The sequence below is a fragment of the Anomaloglossus baeobatrachus genome, chromosome 2, assembly GCF_048569485.1.
Source record: "Anomaloglossus baeobatrachus isolate aAnoBae1 chromosome 2, aAnoBae1.hap1, whole genome shotgun sequence".
Classification (NCBI taxonomy): Eukaryota; Metazoa; Chordata; class Amphibia; order Anura; family Aromobatidae; genus Anomaloglossus; species Anomaloglossus baeobatrachus.
In genome coordinates this window covers 675,799,337-675,820,189 of record NC_134354.1, presented here as the reverse complement: position 1 = coordinate 675,820,189, position 20,853 = coordinate 675,799,337, and the positions used below count along the sequence as shown (strand labels likewise).

Here is a 20,853-nt window from a genome sequence, read left to right as displayed (position 1 = left end):
TTGAGAAGGGATTGGGAAGGGTACCTCTACCTTCCTGAGAACTGTGAGCACTAAAAATGGAACCAGTACCTTTTACATATTTAGGGCACATATTTTCAAAAGGCAATAATAGTATAGTAAAATTCCAGCCCTTGTATGTGGACTCATAGAGGTTGTGCGCCCCTTCTCTAGATATTGTGCACATCTTTATGTACTGGATGCCTGCAATATGAGAGAACAAAAAATTGTAACCTTTCTAACGACAGTGAAAATAAATGCCTATTTTTTTTTTTAATCTTCTATGAGAAAGCAAAAGTGCAAGGCATCTCCTGAATGCTTTAATGATGACCCAACAGTAAAAGTCAGCAAATTCAGCTAAAACTGTTCTGATCCTCAGAGATCCAGTCTACATTGTTATAGCTCTGATATACAATAAATAGTAAATGCTCTCTAGATAATACTATTACATCCAGGTAGGAGGAAGAGGTTTCATTTCACCTTAACTCGTAAAAAAATTCCAAAGAACATCCCAAAAATGGGACCCAAAAATAGAAGTAAAATTCTTTAAAGGCCGGAAGGCCTGTGAACGCCTGTGAACGCCAGTAGGTATGTAAGTGCCCAGTAAACAAAGGTAGTACAAAAATATGCATAGCTTGCAAGTCAATCGCAAACATGGGTCCAGACAGAAGGGCGATATCTCTCATGACGTATTCCAATATCGATGGCCATCACACTAGGTGCTCTTTTGTCTCTTCCAGAAACGTTTAACATCTGAATGGCCTGCTGGAGTCACCACCATTACACGTCTCGCTGGGTTTTCAAACACGAGGACTCCGAGATCACGGGCATAATTTCTCAGTATTTCAAAGTCTACCAGTGAGAGGAACTGATTGTACAGTACACCTAAAAGACACAAAAAGCATAATGTAAGAGACACTACTGAGCTCTGTTCACACTTCTGCTACTCTACACTTCATTGGGTTTTCTGTGTTTTTTTATACAAGGATAATAATAACAATGACTAGGGATGGGCGATCCCGATCTGTAAAGATCGGGAACATGCTGATCACATACTGATCGTGTGCACGATCCCGAGCTTTCCTGGAAAGCTCGTGTTACAGATCGGGTCCAGGGGCTGTAAAAAGAAAGCACATTATTAAAGAACATTATGATCATACTTACAGGTCCCGCAACACGTCCTGCAGACTGTCTCCCGGCCGCTTCTGCCTCCACGATCAATCACTGCTGTGCCGCCCGTTAGCCAACTTTGGACTTACAGGACCTTCAATGACGTCATAGCCACGTGACCAGTCTGGTGTGAATGTTGTACAGACATTGGCTTACAGACTGATCACATGACTAGGATGTTATCAAAGGTCCTCTTAACTTCCGGGGGTATTCACTGCACTGCTCATCACTCGGCAGTCATCGGCTGTTTTCGGCCATGTTCGCGGTGACGTCAGGGTTCACCCGAGTCCATGGCTTATGGACTCGATTCAACTTTGACTGTCACTGTGTGAGTATCCCATCACGGCGCACAATCTCCTGGCAGCAGCGGGTCGGCTGCATGTGTTTCCATGTAGCTGAAGCGCTCCTGTCCTGGGATCAGTCCGTGCAGGGTGATGCACTTGCGTCTCGCATGGGCAATCATCCCCTCATGGTCAGCCTGCTTCTTGCTCTAAAGAGAGCGATGCAGCAGAGCTGAATTGGCTCTCTGTGCTTCTCACCGTGTATTATTATTATTATTATTATTTATTATTATTATAGCGCCATTTATTCCATGGCGCTTTACAAGTGAAATAGACGCTGTCTGTACAAGGTGATGAAGCTGACAATGCTCTACCTGTTGATTACGTCGGGCTAAAAATTTCTTTTATAATAAAGATGGAGTCTCTAAATATTTTTTTGTTATATTTCTAATAAAACAATTAACCCCTAGTATGGTATGGCATTACCCAGCGTGCCACCGCCATCAGGGCCGCTGGACAAGCCGGGTAAAGCACCTGGAAATGGCGCTAAGAAACAATGCGCCATTTACAAGGGTAGCTACGGGCTGCCGAGAATCCCAGCCCCCAGCTGCCTAGCCATACTTGACTGGCGATCAAAATACGGCGGGAGACAACGCATTTTTTTTTAAATTATTTTTTTAAATAATTACAAAAATAGAAAATAATGGGCTTCTCTGTATTTTGATTGCCAGTCAGGTAAAGCCAGGCAGAATGGGGGTGCGGCTGGAATGGTTTCTAATAATATATATATATATATATATATATATATATATATACCGTGTTTCCCCGAAAGTAAGACCCTGTCTTACATTAATTTTACCCCAAAAAGTCCCACCCGGTCTTACTTTCGGGGGAGGTCTTACATTAGCTGGGCCGGCGGTGACGTGGGGAGCAGGGGCGGCCAATTACAGCCCGAGCTGCTGGGCCAATCAGCGGTGGAGCCGGGGGCCGGCGGTGACGTGTGGAGCAGGGGCGGCCAATTACAGCCCGAGCTGCTGGGCCAATCAGCGGTGGAGCCGGGGGCCGGCGGTGACGTGTGGAGCAGGGGCGGCCAATTACAGCCCGAGCTGCTGGGCCAATCAGCGGTGGAGCCGGGGGCCGGCGGTGACGTGTGGAGCAGGGGCGGCCAATTACAGCCCGAGCTGCTGGGCCAATCAGCGGTGGAGCCGGGGGCCGGCGGTGACGTGTGGAGCAGGGGCGGCCAATTACAGCCCGAGCTGCTGGGCCAATCAGCGGTGGAGCCGGGGGCCGGCGGTGACGTGGGGAGCAGGGGCGGCCAATTACAGCCCGAGCTGCTGGGCCAATCAGCGCTGGAGCCGGGGGCCGGCGGTGACGTGTGGAGCAGGGGCGGCCAATTACAGCTCGAGCTGCTGGGCCAATCAGCGGTGGAGGCGGGGGCCGGCGGTGACGTGTGGAGCAGGGGCGGCCAATTACAGCCCGAGCTGCTGGGCCAATCAGCGGTGGAGCCGGGGGCCGGCGGTGATGTGGGGAGCAGGGGTGGCCAATGAGCTGTTGAGCTGGGCGGATTGCGGGGTTAACACGGCGAGTTAACCACATGAGCGCTGGACCCGCCCAGCTGCACCTGAGGACACCTCTGGAGCCTGAGGACCCAATGGGGGACAGCGGCGGCCCAAAGGTAAGGGCCTTACATTTCACAGCGGCCCCCCAACCCTGCCTTACATTCGGGGGAGGCCTTACATTGAAGGACCCCCCCGTAACCCCCACCCTGTCTTACTTTCGGGGGGGTCCTACTTTCGGGGAAACACGGTATATATATATATATATATATATATATATATTTATATATATGAGAAAAAATTCCAGCCGCACACTGTGAAAAACCAAAATAAATTCTACCTTATGACATAAATGGAGGTATTTAGAATATTATAATGGCCATTGCAATACTAGCCCAGCGCCCCTTCACGCCAACCTCCTTTGCTGGGTGCTACACTACACTGCAACTTCTCTGGGTTTTAAAAACCTACAAGATCAGCTGGTGAACAAAGAGGAGGCTAATGAAGCAGCCAGGAGCTAGGGTGCAAATCCAGCAAACAGAGCACCACTCCCTGTTATATGCATTGTACAACATATACATTTTATATATAAATATATATATATATATATATATATATATATATATATATATATATATATGATGCACACAATATATAGTTGCATAAAAATAAATAATTAATTTTAAAAATGACGTAGCACTCAGTGATATTTTTGATTCTCAGTGCACATAAAGCAGATGGCTACGGGCTGCCACCCCCACCTACCTGGCTTTACCTTGGCTGGCAATCAAAATAGAGGGAATAAAAATAATAATAACAATAATAATAACGTTTATTTATATAGCGCCAACATATTCTGCAGCACTTTACAATCAGGTGGGGGCTTGTCTAGACAAAACCAAAACAAAATAGTACATAATTCAACAGCTACAGTAGGGATGAGGGCCCTGCTCAAAAGCTTACAATCTATTATTAAAAAAAAAAAAAAAAGAAAAGAGAAAAAAAAAAAAATCTGTGGGCTCCCGCTGGAATTTCAATTGCTAGCTAAGAGTAATCCAAGCAGCTACTGGCTGCTAACTCACACTCCTTGGTGTTACCTTCACTGGCAATGGAAAATCCAGGGACGCCCTTTTTTTTTTTTTTTAAAGTATTTTTTGCCAACAATAAAAAAAAAAATAAATAACGACGTGGGCTTCGCCATGTTTTTGTATGCTAGCCAGGTACAGCAGCCAGGTACGGGCTGCCCCCAACCCCCAGCTGCCTATTTTTGCCCGTCTGGGAACCAAAAATATAGGGAAGCCCTTTTTTTAATTATTTCATGAAATAATCAAGAAAACAACAATGTGAGTTTTGCTCAATTTTTGTGTCCAGCCAGGTACAACTAGGCAGCTGGGGATTGGAATCCACAGCGCAGGGTGGCCCAAGCTTTCTGGGCCCTCCCTTTACGAATCGCAGTCCGCAGCCGGCCCAGAAAATGGCGCTTCTATAGAGGCGCCATCATCTGGCGCTATATCCAACTCTTCCAGCGGCCCTGGTGGCGGGTGTCACGCTAGGTAATAAGGGGTTAATACCAGCTTTGGTTTACCAGCTGGTATTAAGCCCGAGATTCTTAATATCAGGCCAAGTTTGACCTGGCCATTAAGAATCTCCAATAAAGGGTTTAAAAAAAAAAAAAAGACACCACACAAAGAAAAAATACTTTATTAGAAATAAACAGACACACTTAGGGACTCCATCTTTATTACTCCCTCTTACCCCTCCACGATCCTGGTCTTCTGTCTTCTTCAACCGATGCAGCTCTGCTATATCAGAATGCACAGGGGGAGGAAAAACGCTTCTGCTCCCTGTGCAGTCTAATCACTCAATGAGTGAGCAGAGGCTGCGGGTTGGTAAGCAGTGACGTCACCGCTGCCACCGTTGGTATAGTAACCTAACGAGCGGTACTATAGCAACGGTTATCTCCGATCACCTGATTCCCAGTGCCATTATTCCCTGGCTGTGGCATTGCAGTGTATGGCAGCCAATCCCTGCATGCGGGCTGACTTTGTAAAGAGCGCCAACATACAGGGAGGGGGAGCCGAGCATGTGCCCGAGCATATCGCCGGTACACAGCACTTGCCGAGTATACAGAGAGTACTGAGATGCTTGGGCGAGTACAAGTATCGGCAAGCATGCTAACACTACAGGACCTTGCATGACGTCATAGCCATGTGACCGGTCTGTAGCCAATGAGATAATACAACATTCCCACATGACTGATCACATGGCTATGACATCACGGAAGGTCCTATCGTCAGCAATGGTTACTGGGAGGGCACAGCTATTATGGGACCTGGAAGCAGAAGCGGCGGGAGACAGAGTCTGCAGGACGCGTCCCGGGACCTGTAAGTATAATGACAATGTTTATTAACTGTATTCTTTATTTTACAGCCCCCTGCCCCATCACATAACTGTAAAGTCCAAGATCAGTGACGCAAGATCATGTTATCTCGATCTTTACAAAATGATCGGACGGGTCTCCCCAATCCTGACCATCGGGGGGATCGCCCATCACTACCAATGACTCCTTCTTTGTGTACCAGACACAGCACGAGACTTGTGGCATCCGGTGTGCCTGGTATTACAGCTCAGTGCCATTTAGCTGAAGTACCGGGTATAACGACAGTGCCACATCCCTTCACAAATCGAATAGGCTGGAGTCAGACCACCACTGATGTCTATAGATAGATCTTGAATATTGTGGCACCGTTTCATTTAAGGTATTTTAGCCAAATTTTGCAACTTGTGATGTTAAAGGATTGGTCTAAAGGCAAAGCATTTTTCCCGAATTTCTAATCTATTTAGTCTCATGATCTAAGCCTTTTCAAATATACTGATTTTAAAAAATCCCTACCATTCCCAAACTATACTAACAGCTACTGTGTCACCCTGCAGGTGACGTCACTGGTCTCTGCCAGGTATAGTGATAGGTTTTACCCCTAAAAAGAATCAGTTGTGATCTAATGCAGTGTTGTCTTTTGCTTCCTCCCTGGCCCAGGAGATGTGGTATGATCAGACCATGTCCCTGTACGGTCAGAAACAGCCATTACACAGTACACAGCAGGGACACATTTGTAAAATCCTCAGCACAGGATGTTTTTTTTTCTTTAAATACACCTTTCATATTAAACTTTGTTCGTGGAAAACCCCTTGAATTCCAAGTGGGTGTTTCGACTGGGCGTGTGCACTTCTCCCTGTATGAGTTGCTATGTGATAACACACACTTGGACTTAATTAACGTTAACCAATTCGGTGCCAAACATTTTGAGCACTGATATCTCCACAACAGAGAGGCAAAAGAAGGGAATTTTGTTTACTTACCGTAAATTCCTTTTCTTCTAGCTCCTATTGGGAGACCCAGACAATTGGGGTGTATAGCTTCTGCCTCCGGAGGCCACACAAAGTATTACACTTTAAAAAGTGTAACCCCTCCCCTCTGCCTATACACCTTCCCGTGCATCACGGGCTCCTCAGTTTTGGTGCAAAAGCAGGAAGGAGGAAACTTATAAATTGGTCTAAGGTAAATTCAATCCGAAGGATGTTCGGAGAACTGAAAACCATGAACCAAAAGAACAATTCAACATGAACAACATGTGTACACAAAAGAACAAACAGCCCAAAGGGAACAGGGGCGGGTGCTGGGTCTCCCAATAGGAGCTAGAAGAAAAGGAATTTACGGTAAGTAAACAAAATTCCCTTCTTCTTTGTCGCTCCATTGGGAGACCCAGACAATTGGGACGTCCAAAAGCAGTCCCTGGGTGGGTAAAAGAATACCTCGATAAAAAGAGCCGAAAGCGACCCCCTCTTACAGGTGGGCAACCGCCGCCTGAAGGACTCGCCTACCTAGACTGGCGTCTGCCGAAGCATAGGTATGCACCTGATAGTGTTTCGTGAAAGTGTGCAGACTAGACCAGGTAGCTGCCTGACACACCTGCTGAGCCGTAGCCCGGTGCCGCAATGCCCAGGACGCACCCACGGCTCTGGTAGAATGGGCTTTCAGCCCCAAAGGAAGCGGAAGCCCAGAAGAACGGTAGGCTTCAAGAATCGGTTCCTTGATCCACCGAGCCAAGGTTGACTTGGAAGCCTGCGAACCCTTACGCTGGCCAGCGACAAGGACAAAGAGCGCATCTGAACGGCGCAGGGGCGCCGTGCGAGACACGTAGAGCCGGAGAGCTCTCACCAGATCTAACGAGTGCAAATCCTTTTCACATTGGTGAACTGGATGAGGGCAAAATGAAGGTAAGGAGATATCCTGATTGAGATGAAAAGGGGATACCACCTTAGGGAGAAAGTCCGGGACCGGACGTAGAACCACCTTATCCTGGTGAAAAACCAGGAAGGGGGCTTTGCATGACAGCGCTGCAAGCTCCGACACTCTACGGAGCGATGTAACTGCCACTAGAAATGCCACCTTCTGCGAAAGACGTGATAAAGAGACATCCCGCAGCGGCTCGAAAGGTGGTTTCTGAAGAGCCATTAGCACCCTGTTAAGATCCCAGGGTTCCAGCGGACACTTGTAAGGTGGGACTATGTGGCAAATTCCCTGCAGGAACGTGCGGAGCTGCGGAAGCCTGGCTAGACGCTTTTGAAAAAATACGGATAGCGCCGATACTTGTCCCTTGAGAGAGCCGAGAGACAAACCCTTGTCCATTCCGGATTGAAGGAATGAAAGAAAAGTGGGTAAGGCAAAGGGCCAGGGAGAAAAACCCTTATCAGAGCACCAGGATAAGAAGATCCTCCAAGACCTGTGATAGATCTTGGCGGACGATGGTTTCCTGGCCTGTCTCATAGTGGCAATGACATCTTGAGATAACCCTGAGAACGCTAGGAGCCAGGACTCAATGGCCACACAGTCAGGTTGAGGGCCACAGAATTCAGATGGAAAAACGGCCCTTGAGACAGCAAGTCTGGGCGGTCTGGGAGCGCCCACGGTTGACCCACCGTGAGATGCCACTGATCCGGGTACCACGACCGCCTCGGCCAATCTGGGGCGACGAGAATGGCGCGACGACAGTCGGACCTGATCTTGCGCAGCACTCTGGGCAGCATCGCCAGAGGAGGAAATACATAGGGCAGTCGAAACTGCGACCAATCCTGAACTAATGCGTCCGCCGCCAGAGCTCTGTGATCTTGAGACCGGGCCATGAGTGCCGGGACTTTGTTGTTGTGCCGTGACGCCATGAGATCGACGTCCGGCGTTCCCCAGCGGCGACAGATCTCTCGAAACACGTCTGGGTGAAGAGACCATTCCCCCGCGTCCATGCCCTGTCGGCTCAGAAAATCTACTTCCCAGTTTTCTACGCCCGGGATGTGAACTGCGGAGATGGTGGAAGCTGTGGCTTCCACCCACTGCAGAATTCGTCGGACTTCCTGGAAGGCTTGACGACTGCGAGTGCCGCCTTGGTGGTTGATGTATGCGACGGCAGTGGCGTTGTCCGACTGGATCCGGATCTGCCTGCCCTCCAGCCACCGATGAAAGGCCAATAGGGCTAGATACACTGCCCTTATCTCCAGAATATTGATCTGAAGGGATGACTCTATCGGAGTCCAGGTTCCCTGAGCCATGTGGTGGAGAAAAACCGCCCCCCACCCTGACAGGCTCGCGTCCGTCGTGACCACAGCCCAGGTGGGGGGTAGGAAGGATTTTCCCTGCGATAGAGAGTTGGGAAGGAGCCACCACTGAAGTGACGTCTTGGTTGCAAGGGAAAGAGAGACGTTCCTGTCGAGTGAAGTCGACCTCCTGTCCCATTTGCGGAGAATGTCCCATTGGAGTGGCCGCAGATGGAATTGCGCGAAGGGCACTGCCTCCATCGCTGCCAACATCTTCCCCAGGAAGTGCATGAGACGCCTCAAGGGGTGTGACTGACCCCGAAGAAGAGATTGCACCCCTGCCTGCAGCGAAAGCTGCTTGTCCAGCGGTAGCATGACTACTGCTGACTGAGTATGAAACTCCATCCCAAGGTACGTCAGTGATTGGGTCGGTGTCAACTTGGATTTTGGGAAGTTGATGATCCACCCGAACTGCTGGAGAGTCGCCAGAGCGACGGAAAGGCTGTTTTGACACGCCCTCTGAGAGGGTGCCCTGACCAGAAGATGTCTAAGTAGGGAATCACCGAGTGGCCCTGAGATGTAGGACCGCCACAACAGATGCCATGACCTTGGTGAACACCCGTGGGGCTGTCGCCAGGCCGAAAGGCATCGATTGATGCTAGGAAGTCTCCTTGTGACATCGAAGCGATGACAGAGCGGAGAGACTCCATCCGAAACCGTCTGGTGCTCACATGTCTGTTGAGCAGTTTGAGGTCCAGAACGGGACGGAACGAGCCGTCCTTCTTTGGCACCACAAACAAGTTGGAGTAAAAGCCGCGACCATGTTCCTGGAGGGGAACAGGGATCACAACTCCTTCTGTCTTCAGAGCGTTCACCGCCTGAAAAAGCGCATCGGCTCGCTCGGGGGGCGGAGATGTTCTGAAGAAACGAGTCGGGGGACGAGAGCTGAACTCTATCCTGTAACCGTGAGACAGAATGTCTCTCACCCATCGGTCTTGAACATGTGGCCACCAGGCGTCGCAAAAGCGGGAGAGCCTGCCACCGACCGAGGATGCGGTTCGGGGATGCCGAGAGTCATGAGGAGGCCGCCTTGGAAGCAGTGCCTCCTGCGGCCTTTTGGGGGCGTGACTTGGACCGCCACGCATAGGAGTTCCTCTGGCCTTTCTCCGGCCTGCTGGACGAAGAGGATTGCCACCGCTGTACGGCTAGCAGAGTCTAAAACTGCGTTCATGGCGTAGGAAGAAAAAGCTGACGCCTGAGAAGTCAAAGACGCAACCTGCGGAGCAGAATTACGTGTGACCGCATTAATCTCAGCCAGACAAGCTGAGATAGCTTGTAGTGCCCACACGGCTGCAAAGGCTGGGGCAAAAGACGCGCCCGTGGCTTCATAGATGGATTTTACCAGGAGCTCTATCTGCCTGTCAGTGGCATCCTTTAGCGATGATCCATCTGCAACCGATACCACCGATCTAGCCGCCAATCTAGAGACTGGGGGATCCACCTTGGGACATTGAGCCCAACCCTTAACCACGTCAGAGGTGAAGGGGTAACGTGTGTCAGTAAGGCGCTTAGTAAAGCGCTTGTCCGGAACCGCTCTGGGCTTCTGGACAGCATCTCTGAAGTTAGAGTGATCGAAAAACGCACTCCGTGTACGTTTCGGGAACCGAAACTGGTGTTTCTCCTGCTGAGAAGTCGACTCCTCTACCGGTGGCGGCGGGGGAGAGATATCTAACACCTGGTTGATGGACGAGATAAGGTCATTTACTATGGCGTCCCCTTCAGGTGTATCAAGATTGAGAGCAACGTCAGTGTCAGAGCCCTGAGCTGCGACGTCCGCCTCGTCCTCCAGAGAGTCCTCACGCTGGGAACCCGAGCAGCGTGAAGAAGTCGGGGAAGATTCCCAGCGGGCCCGCTTAGCCGGTCTGGGACTGTGGTCCGGGCCGGAGTCCTCCACGTGAGACCTAGGGCCCCCCCTGGGAACGTGCTGCGGCGCGGACAGAGAGGGGCCTGGAGGTGCAGGTCCAACAGGGTCCGGGGCTTGTGTAAGGACCGGTCTGGACTGCAAAGCTTCAAGCAGCTTGGCAGACCATTTGTCCATAGACTGAGCCATGGATTGCGAGAGTGACTCAGAGAGTTTTTCAGCAAAAACTGCAAACTCTGTCCCTGCCGCCTGGACAGGGGGAGCAAGGGGTTCTACCTGAGCCGAGAGGCCCACTAGTGACCGAGGCTCGGGTTGAGGAAGCAAAACAGGGGTTGAGCATTGCTCACAGTGAGGGTAGGTGGAACCCGCAGGTAACTTAGCCGCACAAGAGGTACAGGTCGCAAAATAACCCTGTGACTTGGCACCCTTGCTCCTTGTGGACGACATGCTGTTGTCTCCTAGGAGAGTGATCACTGAGGGTATATGGGAAGGGTAAACAGCCCGACCGAACAGAAATATATAAATATATATATAGTATCTATTCCGGCACCCTAAGGGGACCAGCACCGGGTGACCGGTGTGGCTTACCGACCGCTAAAAAGCGGAGTGTGTGTCCTCCAGATTCCCTGCCTTAGGTCTCCCAGCATTGCAGAGCTCTTTCCAGGAAATCCTCCACAGGCAGAATGCCAAAGAAATGGCTGCCGGAGCTCTCAGGGGAGGAGTGGAGCCGTGGGCGGCGTTAGAAAAAGTGCGGGAATCTAGAGTCCCCACAGTGATCAGTGAGGGGGGAGGAAACATACAGGATGCTCCGGCCCTCACAGCCGACGTCAGGTCGGCCGTCCCGCCCTTACCCCTGATAGACAGGCCCGGGGGCGGGAGTTTTGCTACTAGGCCGCAATTGAAGCCGGGGACCAAATTTAAGACCGCGGCCGACAAACAGGCGCGGCCGGCGCGGAAGTCCGCCGGCCGTCACAAATAAGCAGCTGCTGCAGCGTCCGGGATGAAGGCGCTCCATGCACATCCCCCATGGGGATACAGAGTACCTTAGTGATGCAGGGCCCGGTCCCTGAGGATAAATAAACTCCTGTCCGACAGATTCCCACAGGGGCTGCGGAGGGAGCACGGTCCCAGTGGATGGATGACCGCTCAGGATCCCACTTCTCCCAGAGCCGCTAAGGGATGGTGAAGGAGACGGCATAAGGCTCCGGCCTTTGTACCCGCAATGGGTACCTCAACCTTAACAGCACCGCCGACTTAGTGGGGTGAGATGGGAACATGCCGGGGGCCCCGTGGGGGCCCACTTTTCTTCCAACCGATATAACTAATCTGAGAATTCATGAGTGGATGTGTGCCTCCTTCCACACAAAGCATAAAAACTGAGGAGCCCGTGATGCACGGGAGGGTGTATAGGCAGAGGGGAGGGGGTTACATTTTTTAAAGTGTAATACTTTGTGTGGCCTCCGGAGGCAGAAGCTATACACCCCAACTGTCTGGGTCTCCCAATGGAGCGACAAAGAAAAGAACAATTCAACATGAACAAGATGTGTACACAAAAGAACAACCAGCCCGAAGGGAACAGGGGCGGGTGCTGGGTCTCCCAATAGGAGCTAGAAGAAGAAGGGAATTTTGTTTACTTACCGTAAATTCCTTTTCTTCTAGCTCTAATTGGGAGACCCAGACAATTGGGTGTATAGGCTATGCCTCCGGAGGCCGCACAAAGTACTACACTTAAAAGTGTTAGGCCCCTCCCCTTCTGCCTATACACCCCCCGTGCTCCCACGGGCTCCTCAGTTTTGGTGCAAAAGCAAGAAGGAGGAAAAATAATTATAAACTGGTTTAAAGTAACTTCAATCCGAAGGAAACTCGGAGAACTGAAACCATTCAACATGAACAACATGTGTACACAAAAAAACAGGGGCGGGTGCTGGGTCTCCCAATTAGAGCTAGAAGAAAAGGAATTTACGGTAAGTAAACAAAATTCCCTTCTTCTTTTTCGCTCTATTGGGAGACCCAGACAATTGGGACGTCCAAAAGCAGTCCCTGGGTGGGTAAAATAATACCTCGTAAGAGAGCCGTAAAACGGCCCTTTCCTACAGGTGGGCAACCGCCGCCTGAAGGACTCGTCTACCTAGGCTGGCATCCGCCGCAGCATAGGTATGCACCTGATAGTGCTTCGTGAAAGTGTGCAGGCTCGACCAGGTAGCCGCCCGACACACCTGTTGAGCCGTAGCCTGGTGCCTCAAAGCCCAGGACGCTCCCACGGCTCTGGTAGAATGGGCCTTCAGCCCTGAGGGAACCGGAAGCCCAGCCGAACGGTAAGCTTCGATAATTGGCTCCTTGATCCACCGAGCCAGGGTTGATTTGGAAGCCTGTGACCCTTTACGCTGGCCAGCGACAAGGACAAAGAGTGCATCCGAGCGGCGCAGGGGCGCCGTACGAGAAATGTAGAGTCTGAGTGCTCTCACCAGATCTAACAAGTGCAAATCCTTTTCACATTGGTGAACTGGATGAGGATAAAAAGAGGGTAAGGAAATATCCTGATTGAGATGAAAAGGGGGATACCACCTTAGGGAGAAATTCCGGAACCGGACGTAGAACCACCTTGTCCTGGTGAAAAACCAGAAAAAGGGGCTTTGCACGACAACGCTGCTAGCTCAGACACTCTCCGAAGAGAAGTGACTGCTACTAGAAAAACCACTTTCTGCGAAAGTCGTGAGAGGGAGATATCTCTCATTGGCTCGAATGGTGGTTTCTGAAGAACCATCAGCACCCTGTTTAGATCCCAGGGTTCTAACGGCCGCTTGTAAGGTGGAACGATGTGACAAACTCCCTGCAGGAACGTGCGTACCTGTGGAAGTCTAGCTAGGCGCTTCTGGAAAAACACAGAGAGCGCTGAAACTTGTCCCTTAAGGGAACCGAGCGACAAACCCTTTTCCAGTCCAGATTGAAGGAAGGACAGAAAAGTAGGTAATGCAAATGGCCAGGGAGAAAAACCCTGAGCAGAGCACCACGACAGGAAAATTTTCCACGTCCTGTGATAAATCTTGGCGGACGTTGGTTTCCTAGCCTGTCTCATAGTGGCAATGACTTCTTGAGATAACCCTGAAGACGCTAGGATCCAGGACTCAATGGCCACACAGTCAGGTTGAGGGCCGCAGAATTCAGATGGAAAAAACGGCCCTTGAGACAGCAAGTCTGGTCGGTCTGGTAGTGCCCACGGTTGGCCGACCGTGAGATGCCACAGATCCGGGTACCACGACCTCCTCGGCCAGTCTGGAGCGACGAGGATAGCGCGGCGGCAGTCGGCCCTGATCTTGCGTAACACTCTGGGCAACAGTGCCAGCGGAGGAAACACATAAGGGAGCTGAAACTGCGACCAATCCTGAACTAAGGCGTCTGCCGCCAGAGCTCTGGGATCTTGAGACCGTGCCATGAACGTTGGTACCTTGTTGTTGTGCCAGGACGCCATGAGGTCGACGTCCGGCACCCCCCAGCGGCAACAGATCTCCTGAAACACGTCCGGGTGAAGGGACCATTCCCCTGCGTCCATGCCCTGGCGACTGAGATAATCTGCTTCCCAGTTTTCCACGCCTGGGATGTGAACTGCGGATATGGTGGAGGCCGTGGCTTCCACCCACATCAAAATCCGCCGGACTTCCTGGAAGGCTTGTCGACTGCGTGTGCCGCCTTGGTGGTTGATGTATGCCACCGCTGTGGAATTGTCCGACTGAATTCGGATCTGCTTGCCTTCCAGCCACTGCTGGAATGCTTTCAGGGCAAGATACACTGCCCGAATTTCCAGAACATTGATCTGAAGCGAGGACTCTTGCCGGGACCACGTACCCTGAGTCCTGTGGTGGAGAAAAACCGCTCCCCACCCTGACAGACTTGCGTCCGTCGTGACTACTTCCCAGGATGGGGGTAGGAAGGATTTCCCCTTCGATAATGAAGTGGGAAGAAGCCACCACCGAAGGGAAGCTTTGGTCGCCTGAGAGAGGGAGACGGTCCTGTCGAGGGACGTCGGCTTCCTGTCCCATTTGCGTAGGATGTCCCATTGAAGAGGACGCAGGTGAAACTGCGCGAAAGGGACTGCTTCCATTGCTGCCACCATCTTCCCCAGGAAGTGCATGAGGCGCCTCAAGGGGTGTGACTGGCCTTGAAGGAGAGATTGTACCCCTGTCTGTAGTGACCGCTGCTTGATCAGCGGAAGCTTCACTATCGCTGAGAGGGTATGAAACTCCATGCCAAGGTATGTGAGCGATTGGGCCGGTGTCAGATTTGACTTTGGAAAATTGATGATCCACCCGAAACTCTGGAGAGTCTCCAGGGTAGCGTCGAGGCTGTGTTGGCATGCCTCTTGAGAGGGTGCCTTGATCAACAGATCGTCCAAGTACGGGATCACCGAGTGACCCTGAGAATGGAGGACCGCTACTACAGTAGCCATAACCTTGGTGAAAACCCGTGGGGCTGTTGCCAGGCCGAATGGCAGTGCCACGAACTGCAGGTGTTCGTTTCCTATGGCGAAGCGCAAGAAGCGCTGGTGCTCTGGGGCAATCGGAACGTGGAGATAAGCATCTTTGATATCGATCGATGCAAGGAAATCTCCTTGGGACATTGAGGCGATGACGGAGCGAAGGGATTCCATCCGGAACCGCCTGGTCTTTACGTGTTTGTTGAGAAGTTTCAGGTCTAGGACAGGACGGAAAGACCCGTCCTTCTTTGGGACCACAAACAAGTTGGAGTAAAAACCGTGGCCCTGTTGATGAAGAGGAACAGGGACCACCACTCCTTCTGCCTTCAGAGTGCCCAGCGCCTGCAGAAGAGCCTCGGCTCTCTCGGGAGGCGGAGAAGACCTGAAGAATCGAGTCGGGGGACGAGAGATGAACTCTATTTTGTAACCGTGAGACAGAATGTCTCTCACCCAGCGGTCTTTTATTTGTGGCAGCCAAGCGTCACAAAAGCGGGAGAGCCTGCCACCGACCGAGGATGCTACTAGAGGAGGTCGAAAGTCATGAGGAAGCCGCCTTGTTAGCGGTGCCTCCAATGTTCTTTTTAGGACGTGACTTAGACCGCCATGCATCAGAGTTCCTTTGTTCTTTCTGAGACCTTTTGGACGAGGAGAATTGGGACCTGCCCGCGCCCCGAAAGGACCGAAACCTCGCCTGCCCTCTCCTCTGTTGGGGAATGTTCTGTTTGGGCTGGGGTAAGGATGTATCCTTTCCCTTGGATTGTTTGATGATTTCATCCAGACGCTCGCCAAACAGCCTGTCGCCAGAAATTGGCAAACTGGTTAAGCGCTTTTTGGAAGCAGAATCTGTCTTCCATTCCCGTAGCCACAAGGCCCTGCGGAGTACCACCGAATTGGCGGTCGCCACCGCCGTACGGCTCACAGAGTCCAGGACAGCATTAATAGCGTAAGACGCAATTGCCGAGGTCTGGGTGGTAATGGATTCCACTTGTGGCGCGGCCGTGCAAGTGGCTGCTTCAATTTGCGCTTGACCTGCTGAGATAGCTTGCAGCGCCCATACGGCTGCGAATGCTGGGGCAAAAGAAGCTCCGATAGCTTCATAGATGGATTTCAACCAGAGCTCCATCTGCCTGTCAGTGGCATCTTTGAGCGAGGCCCCATCTTCCACTGCAAGTATGGATCTAGCCGCCAGTCTGGAGATTGGAGGATCCACTTTGGGACATTGAGTCCAACCTTTAACCACGTCCGGGGGGAAAGGATAACGTGTATCCTTAAGGCGCTTAGAAAAACGCTTATCTGGACAAGCATGGTGATTCTGGATTGCCTCTCTGAAATCAGAGTGGTCTAGAAACATACTCTGTGTCCGCTTGGGAAACCTGAAACGAAATTTCTCCTGCTGAGAAGCTGACTCCTCCGCCGGAGGGGCTGAGGGAGAAATATCCAGCAACTGATGGATGGACGCAATAAGATCGTTCACTATGGCGTCCCCGTCTGGAGTATTAAGATTGAGAGCGCTCTCAGGATCAGAATCCTGATCAGCTGTCTCCGCATCATCAACCAAAGATTCCCCCCGCTGAGACCCTAAACAATATGATGTCGAGGGAAATTCTAAGCGAGCCCGCTTAGTCAATCTGGGGCTGGGGTCTAAGTCAGAACCCTCAGACTGGGATGTAGGAGATACCCCGGGAGGACATTGTTGGTCCAACTGAGGGGGGCCCGGGAACAACGATTCAACAGGGTCCCGTTGCTGAGATACCGGCCTGGACTGCAAGGCTTCTAGTATCTTAGCCATAGTCTCAGAGAGTTTAGCAAACTCAGTCCCCGTCACCTGGACAGTGTCAACAGGTGTCTCCCCCTGGGCCCCTCTTAGCATAGGCTCCGGCTGAAGAAGTGGCACAGGGGTCGAACACTGCACACAATGAGGGTCAGTGGAACCTGCCGGTAGTGGGGTCTTACAAGCGGCGCAGGCAGCATAATAAGCCTGTGTTTTGGCACCCCTGCCTTTTGTGGGCGCCATGCTATAGTTTTCCTTGAGTTACACAAAAGGGTATATAGCCAGAATGCACTGTGCTCATACAGTGTAAAGTATATATGATACACAAATAATGTACCAATACACTACAGCACCATGGGGCTAGCACCAACAGGTGCTGCTTACCAGCCGCCTAAAGCGGTTGTGAGGCCACCAGAGACCGTGTCTGGGTCTCCCAGGACTTGTCCCTCTTCTGCAGCGTCGGTGGAGCTGACAGGAATGGCCCTTCGCACAAAGCAAAAAACTGAGGAGCCCGTGGGAGCACGGGGGGTGTATAGGCAGAAGGGGAGGGGCCTAACACTTTTAAGTGTAGTACTTTGTGCGGCCTCCGGAGGCATAGCCTATACACCCAATTGTCTGGGTCTCCCAATAGAGCGAAAAAGAAAAGGAATTTACGGTAAGTAAACAAAATTCCCTTCTTCTTTGTCGCTCCATTGGGAGACCCAGACAATTGGGACGTCCAAGAGCAGTCCCTGGGTGGGTAAAAGAATACCTCAATAAAAAGAGCCGAAACGGCCCCCTCTTACAGGTGGGCAACCGCCGCCTGAAGGACTCGCCTACCAAGACTGGCGTCTGCCGAAGCATAGGTATGCACTTGATAGTGTTTCGTGAAAGTGTGCAGACTAGACCACGTAGCTGCCTGACACACCTGCTGAGCCGTAGCCCGGTGCCGCAATGCCCAGGACGCACCCACGGCTCTGGTAGAATGGGCTTTCAGCCCTGAAGGAAGCGGAAGCCCAGAAGAACGGTAGGCTTCGAGAATCGGTTCCTTGATCCACCGGGCCAAGGTTGACTTGGAAGCCTGCGAACCCTTACGCTGGCCAGCGACAAGGACAAAGAGCGCATCTGAACGACGCAGGGGCGCCGTGCGAGACACGTAGAGCCGGAGTGCTCTCACCAGATCCAACGAGTGAAAATCCTTTTCACAGTGGTGAATTGGATTAGGGCAAAATGAAGGCAAGGAGATATCCTGATTGAGATGAAAAGGAGATACCACCTTAGGGAGAAATTCCGGGACCGGACGCAGCACCACCTTATCCTGGTGAAACACCAGGAAGGGGGCTTTGCATGACAGCGCTGCAAGCTCAGACACTCTCCGGAGTGATGTAACTGCCACTAGAAAGGCCACCTTCTGCGAAAGACGTGATAAAGAGACATCCCGCAGCGGCTCGAAAGGTGGTTTCTGAAGAGCCGTTAGCACCCTGTTAAGATCCCAGGGTTCTAGCGGACGCTTGTAAGGTGGGACTATGTGGCAAACTCCCTGCAGGAACGTGCGGACCTGCGGAAGCCTGGCTAGGCGCTTTTGAAAAAATACGGAGAGCGCCGATACTTGGCCTTTGAGAGAGCAGAGTGACAAACCCTTGTCCATTCCGGATTGAAGGAATGAAAGAAAAGTGGGTAAGGCAAACGGCCATGGAGGAAAACCGTTATCAGAGCACCAGGATAAGAAGATTTGCCAAGACCTGTAATAGATCTTGGCGGACGTTGGCTTCCTGGCCTGTCTCATGGTGGCAATGACATCCTGAGATAACCCTGAAGACGCTAGGAGCCAGGACTCAATGGCCACACAGTCAGGTTGAGGGCCACAGAATTCAGATGGAAAAATGGGCCTTGTGACAGCAAGTCTGGGCGGTCTGGAAGCGCCCACGGCTGACCCACCGTGAGATGCCACAGATCCGGGTACCACGACCGCCTCGGCCAGTCTGGAGCGACGAGAATGGCGCGACGGCAGTCGGACCTGATCTTGCGTAACACTCTGGGCAGCATCGCCAGAGGAGGAAACACATAAGGCAGTCGAAACTGCGACCAATCCTGAACTAACGCGTCCGCCGCCAGAGCTCTGTGATCCTGAGACCGTGCCATGAATGCCGGGACTTTGTTGTTGTGCCGTGACGCCATGAGATCGACGTCCGGCGTTTTCCCAGCGGCGACAGATCTCTCGAAACACTTCTGGGTGCAGAGACCATTCCCCCGCATCCATGCCCTGACGACTGAGAAAATCTGCTTCCCAGTTTTCTACGCCCGGGATGTGAACTGCGGAGATGGAGGAAGCTGTGGTTTCCACCCACTGCAGAATCCGCCGGACTTCCTGGAAGGCTTGACGACTGCGAGTGCCGCCTTGGTGGTTGATGTATGCGACGGCAGTGGCGTTGTCCGACTGGATACGGATCTGCCTGCCCTCCAGCCACCGCTGAAAAGCCAATAGGGCTAGATACACTGCCCTTATCTCCAGAACATTGATCTGAAGGGAAGACTCTATCAGAGTCCAGGTTCCCTGAGCCCTGTGGTGGAGAAAAACCGCTCCCCACCCTGACAGGCTCGCGTCCGTGGTGACCACAGCCCAGGTTGGGGGTAGGAAGGATTTTCCCTGTGATAGAGAATTGGGAAGGAGCCACCACTGAAGTGACGTCTTGGTTGCAAGGGAAAGAGAGACGTTCCTGTCGAGGGAAGCCGACCTCCTGTCCCATTTGCGGAGAATGTCCCATTGGAGTGGCCGTAGATGGAATTGTGCGAACGGCACTGCCTCCATCGCTGCCACCATCTTCCCCAGGAAGTGCATGAGGCGCCTCAAGGGGTGTGACTGACTCCGAAGAAGTGATTGCACCCCCGCCTGCAGAGAAAGCTGTTTGTCCCGCGGTAGCTTGACTACCGCTGACTGTATATGAAACTCCATCCCGAGGTAAGTCAGTGATTGGGTCGGTGTCAACTTGGATTTCGGGAAGTTGATGATCCACCTGAACTGCTGGAGAGTCGTCAGAGCAACGGTAAGGCTGTGTTGACACGCCACCCGAGAAGGGGCCCTGACTAGGAGATCGTCTAAGTAGGGGATCACCGAGTGGCCCCGAGAGTGCAGGACCGCCACGACGGATGCCATGACTTTGGTGAAAACCCGTGGGGCTGTCGCCAGGCCGAAAGGCAATGCCACGAACTGGAGGTGTTCGTCCCTGATGGCGAAACGCAAGAAGCGTTGATGTTCGGGTGCGATTGGCACGTGGAGATAAGCATCCTTGATGACGATCGATGCTAGGAAGTCTCCTTGTGACATCGAGGCGATGACCGAGCGTAGGGATTCCATCCGAAACCGTCTGGTTCTCACATGTCTGTTGAGCAGCTTGAGGTCCAGAACGGGACGGAATGATCCGTCCTTTTTTGGCACCACGAACAAGTTGGAGTAAAAGCCGTGACCACGTTCCTGAAGGGGAACGGGGGTCACAACTCCTTCTGTCTTCAGAGCGTCCACTGCCTGAAAAAGTGCGTCGGCCTGAGCGGGGGGCGGAGAGGTTCTGAAGAAACGAGCCGCAGGACGAGAGCTGAACTCTATCCTGTAACCGTGAGACAGAATGTCTCTCACCCATCGGTCTTGAACATGTGGCCACCAGGCGTCGCCAAAGCGGGAGAGCCTGCCACCGACCGAGGATGCGATCAGGGGAGGCCGAGAGTTATGAGGAGGCCGCCTTGGAGGCAGTGCCTCCTGCGGCCTTTTGGGGGCGAGACTTGGACCGCCACGCATAGGAGTTCATCTGACCTTTCTCAGAGGATTGGGGCTTGGCGGAGGGACGAAAGGACCGAAACCTCGATTGTATTTTTCGTTGCTGAGGTCTCTTAGGTTTGGACTGGGGTAAGGAGGAGTCCTTTCCCTTGGATTCCTTAATAATCTCATCCAATCGTTCGCCAAACAAGCGTTCGCCAGAAAACGGCAAACCGGTTAAGAACCTCTTGGAGGCCGAGTCTGCCTTCCATTCGCGCAGCCACATGGCCCTGCGGACTGCCACAGAGTTAGCGGATGCCACAGCTGTACGGCTAGCAGAGTCTAGGACTGCATTCATGGCGTAGGAAGA

The 20,853-nt window shown here is 52.1% G+C and overlaps 1 protein-coding gene across 2 annotated transcripts in view; it reads right to left on the bottom strand.

Moving 5' to 3' along the window:
• Positions 1–302: 302 nt before the first annotated feature.
• GTF2H4 (general transcription factor IIH subunit 4) overlaps positions 303–20,853 on the bottom strand; it is a 154,434-nt gene continuing 133,883 nt past the window's right edge. For both annotated transcript variants that reach the window (XM_075337150.1, XM_075337151.1), the window contains exon 14: positions 303–882. In XM_075337150.1, the coding sequence (XP_075193265.1) occupies positions 713–882 (170 nt within the window). In that variant the 3' untranslated portion in view covers positions 303–712. The remainder of the gene's footprint in view (positions 883–20,853) is intronic.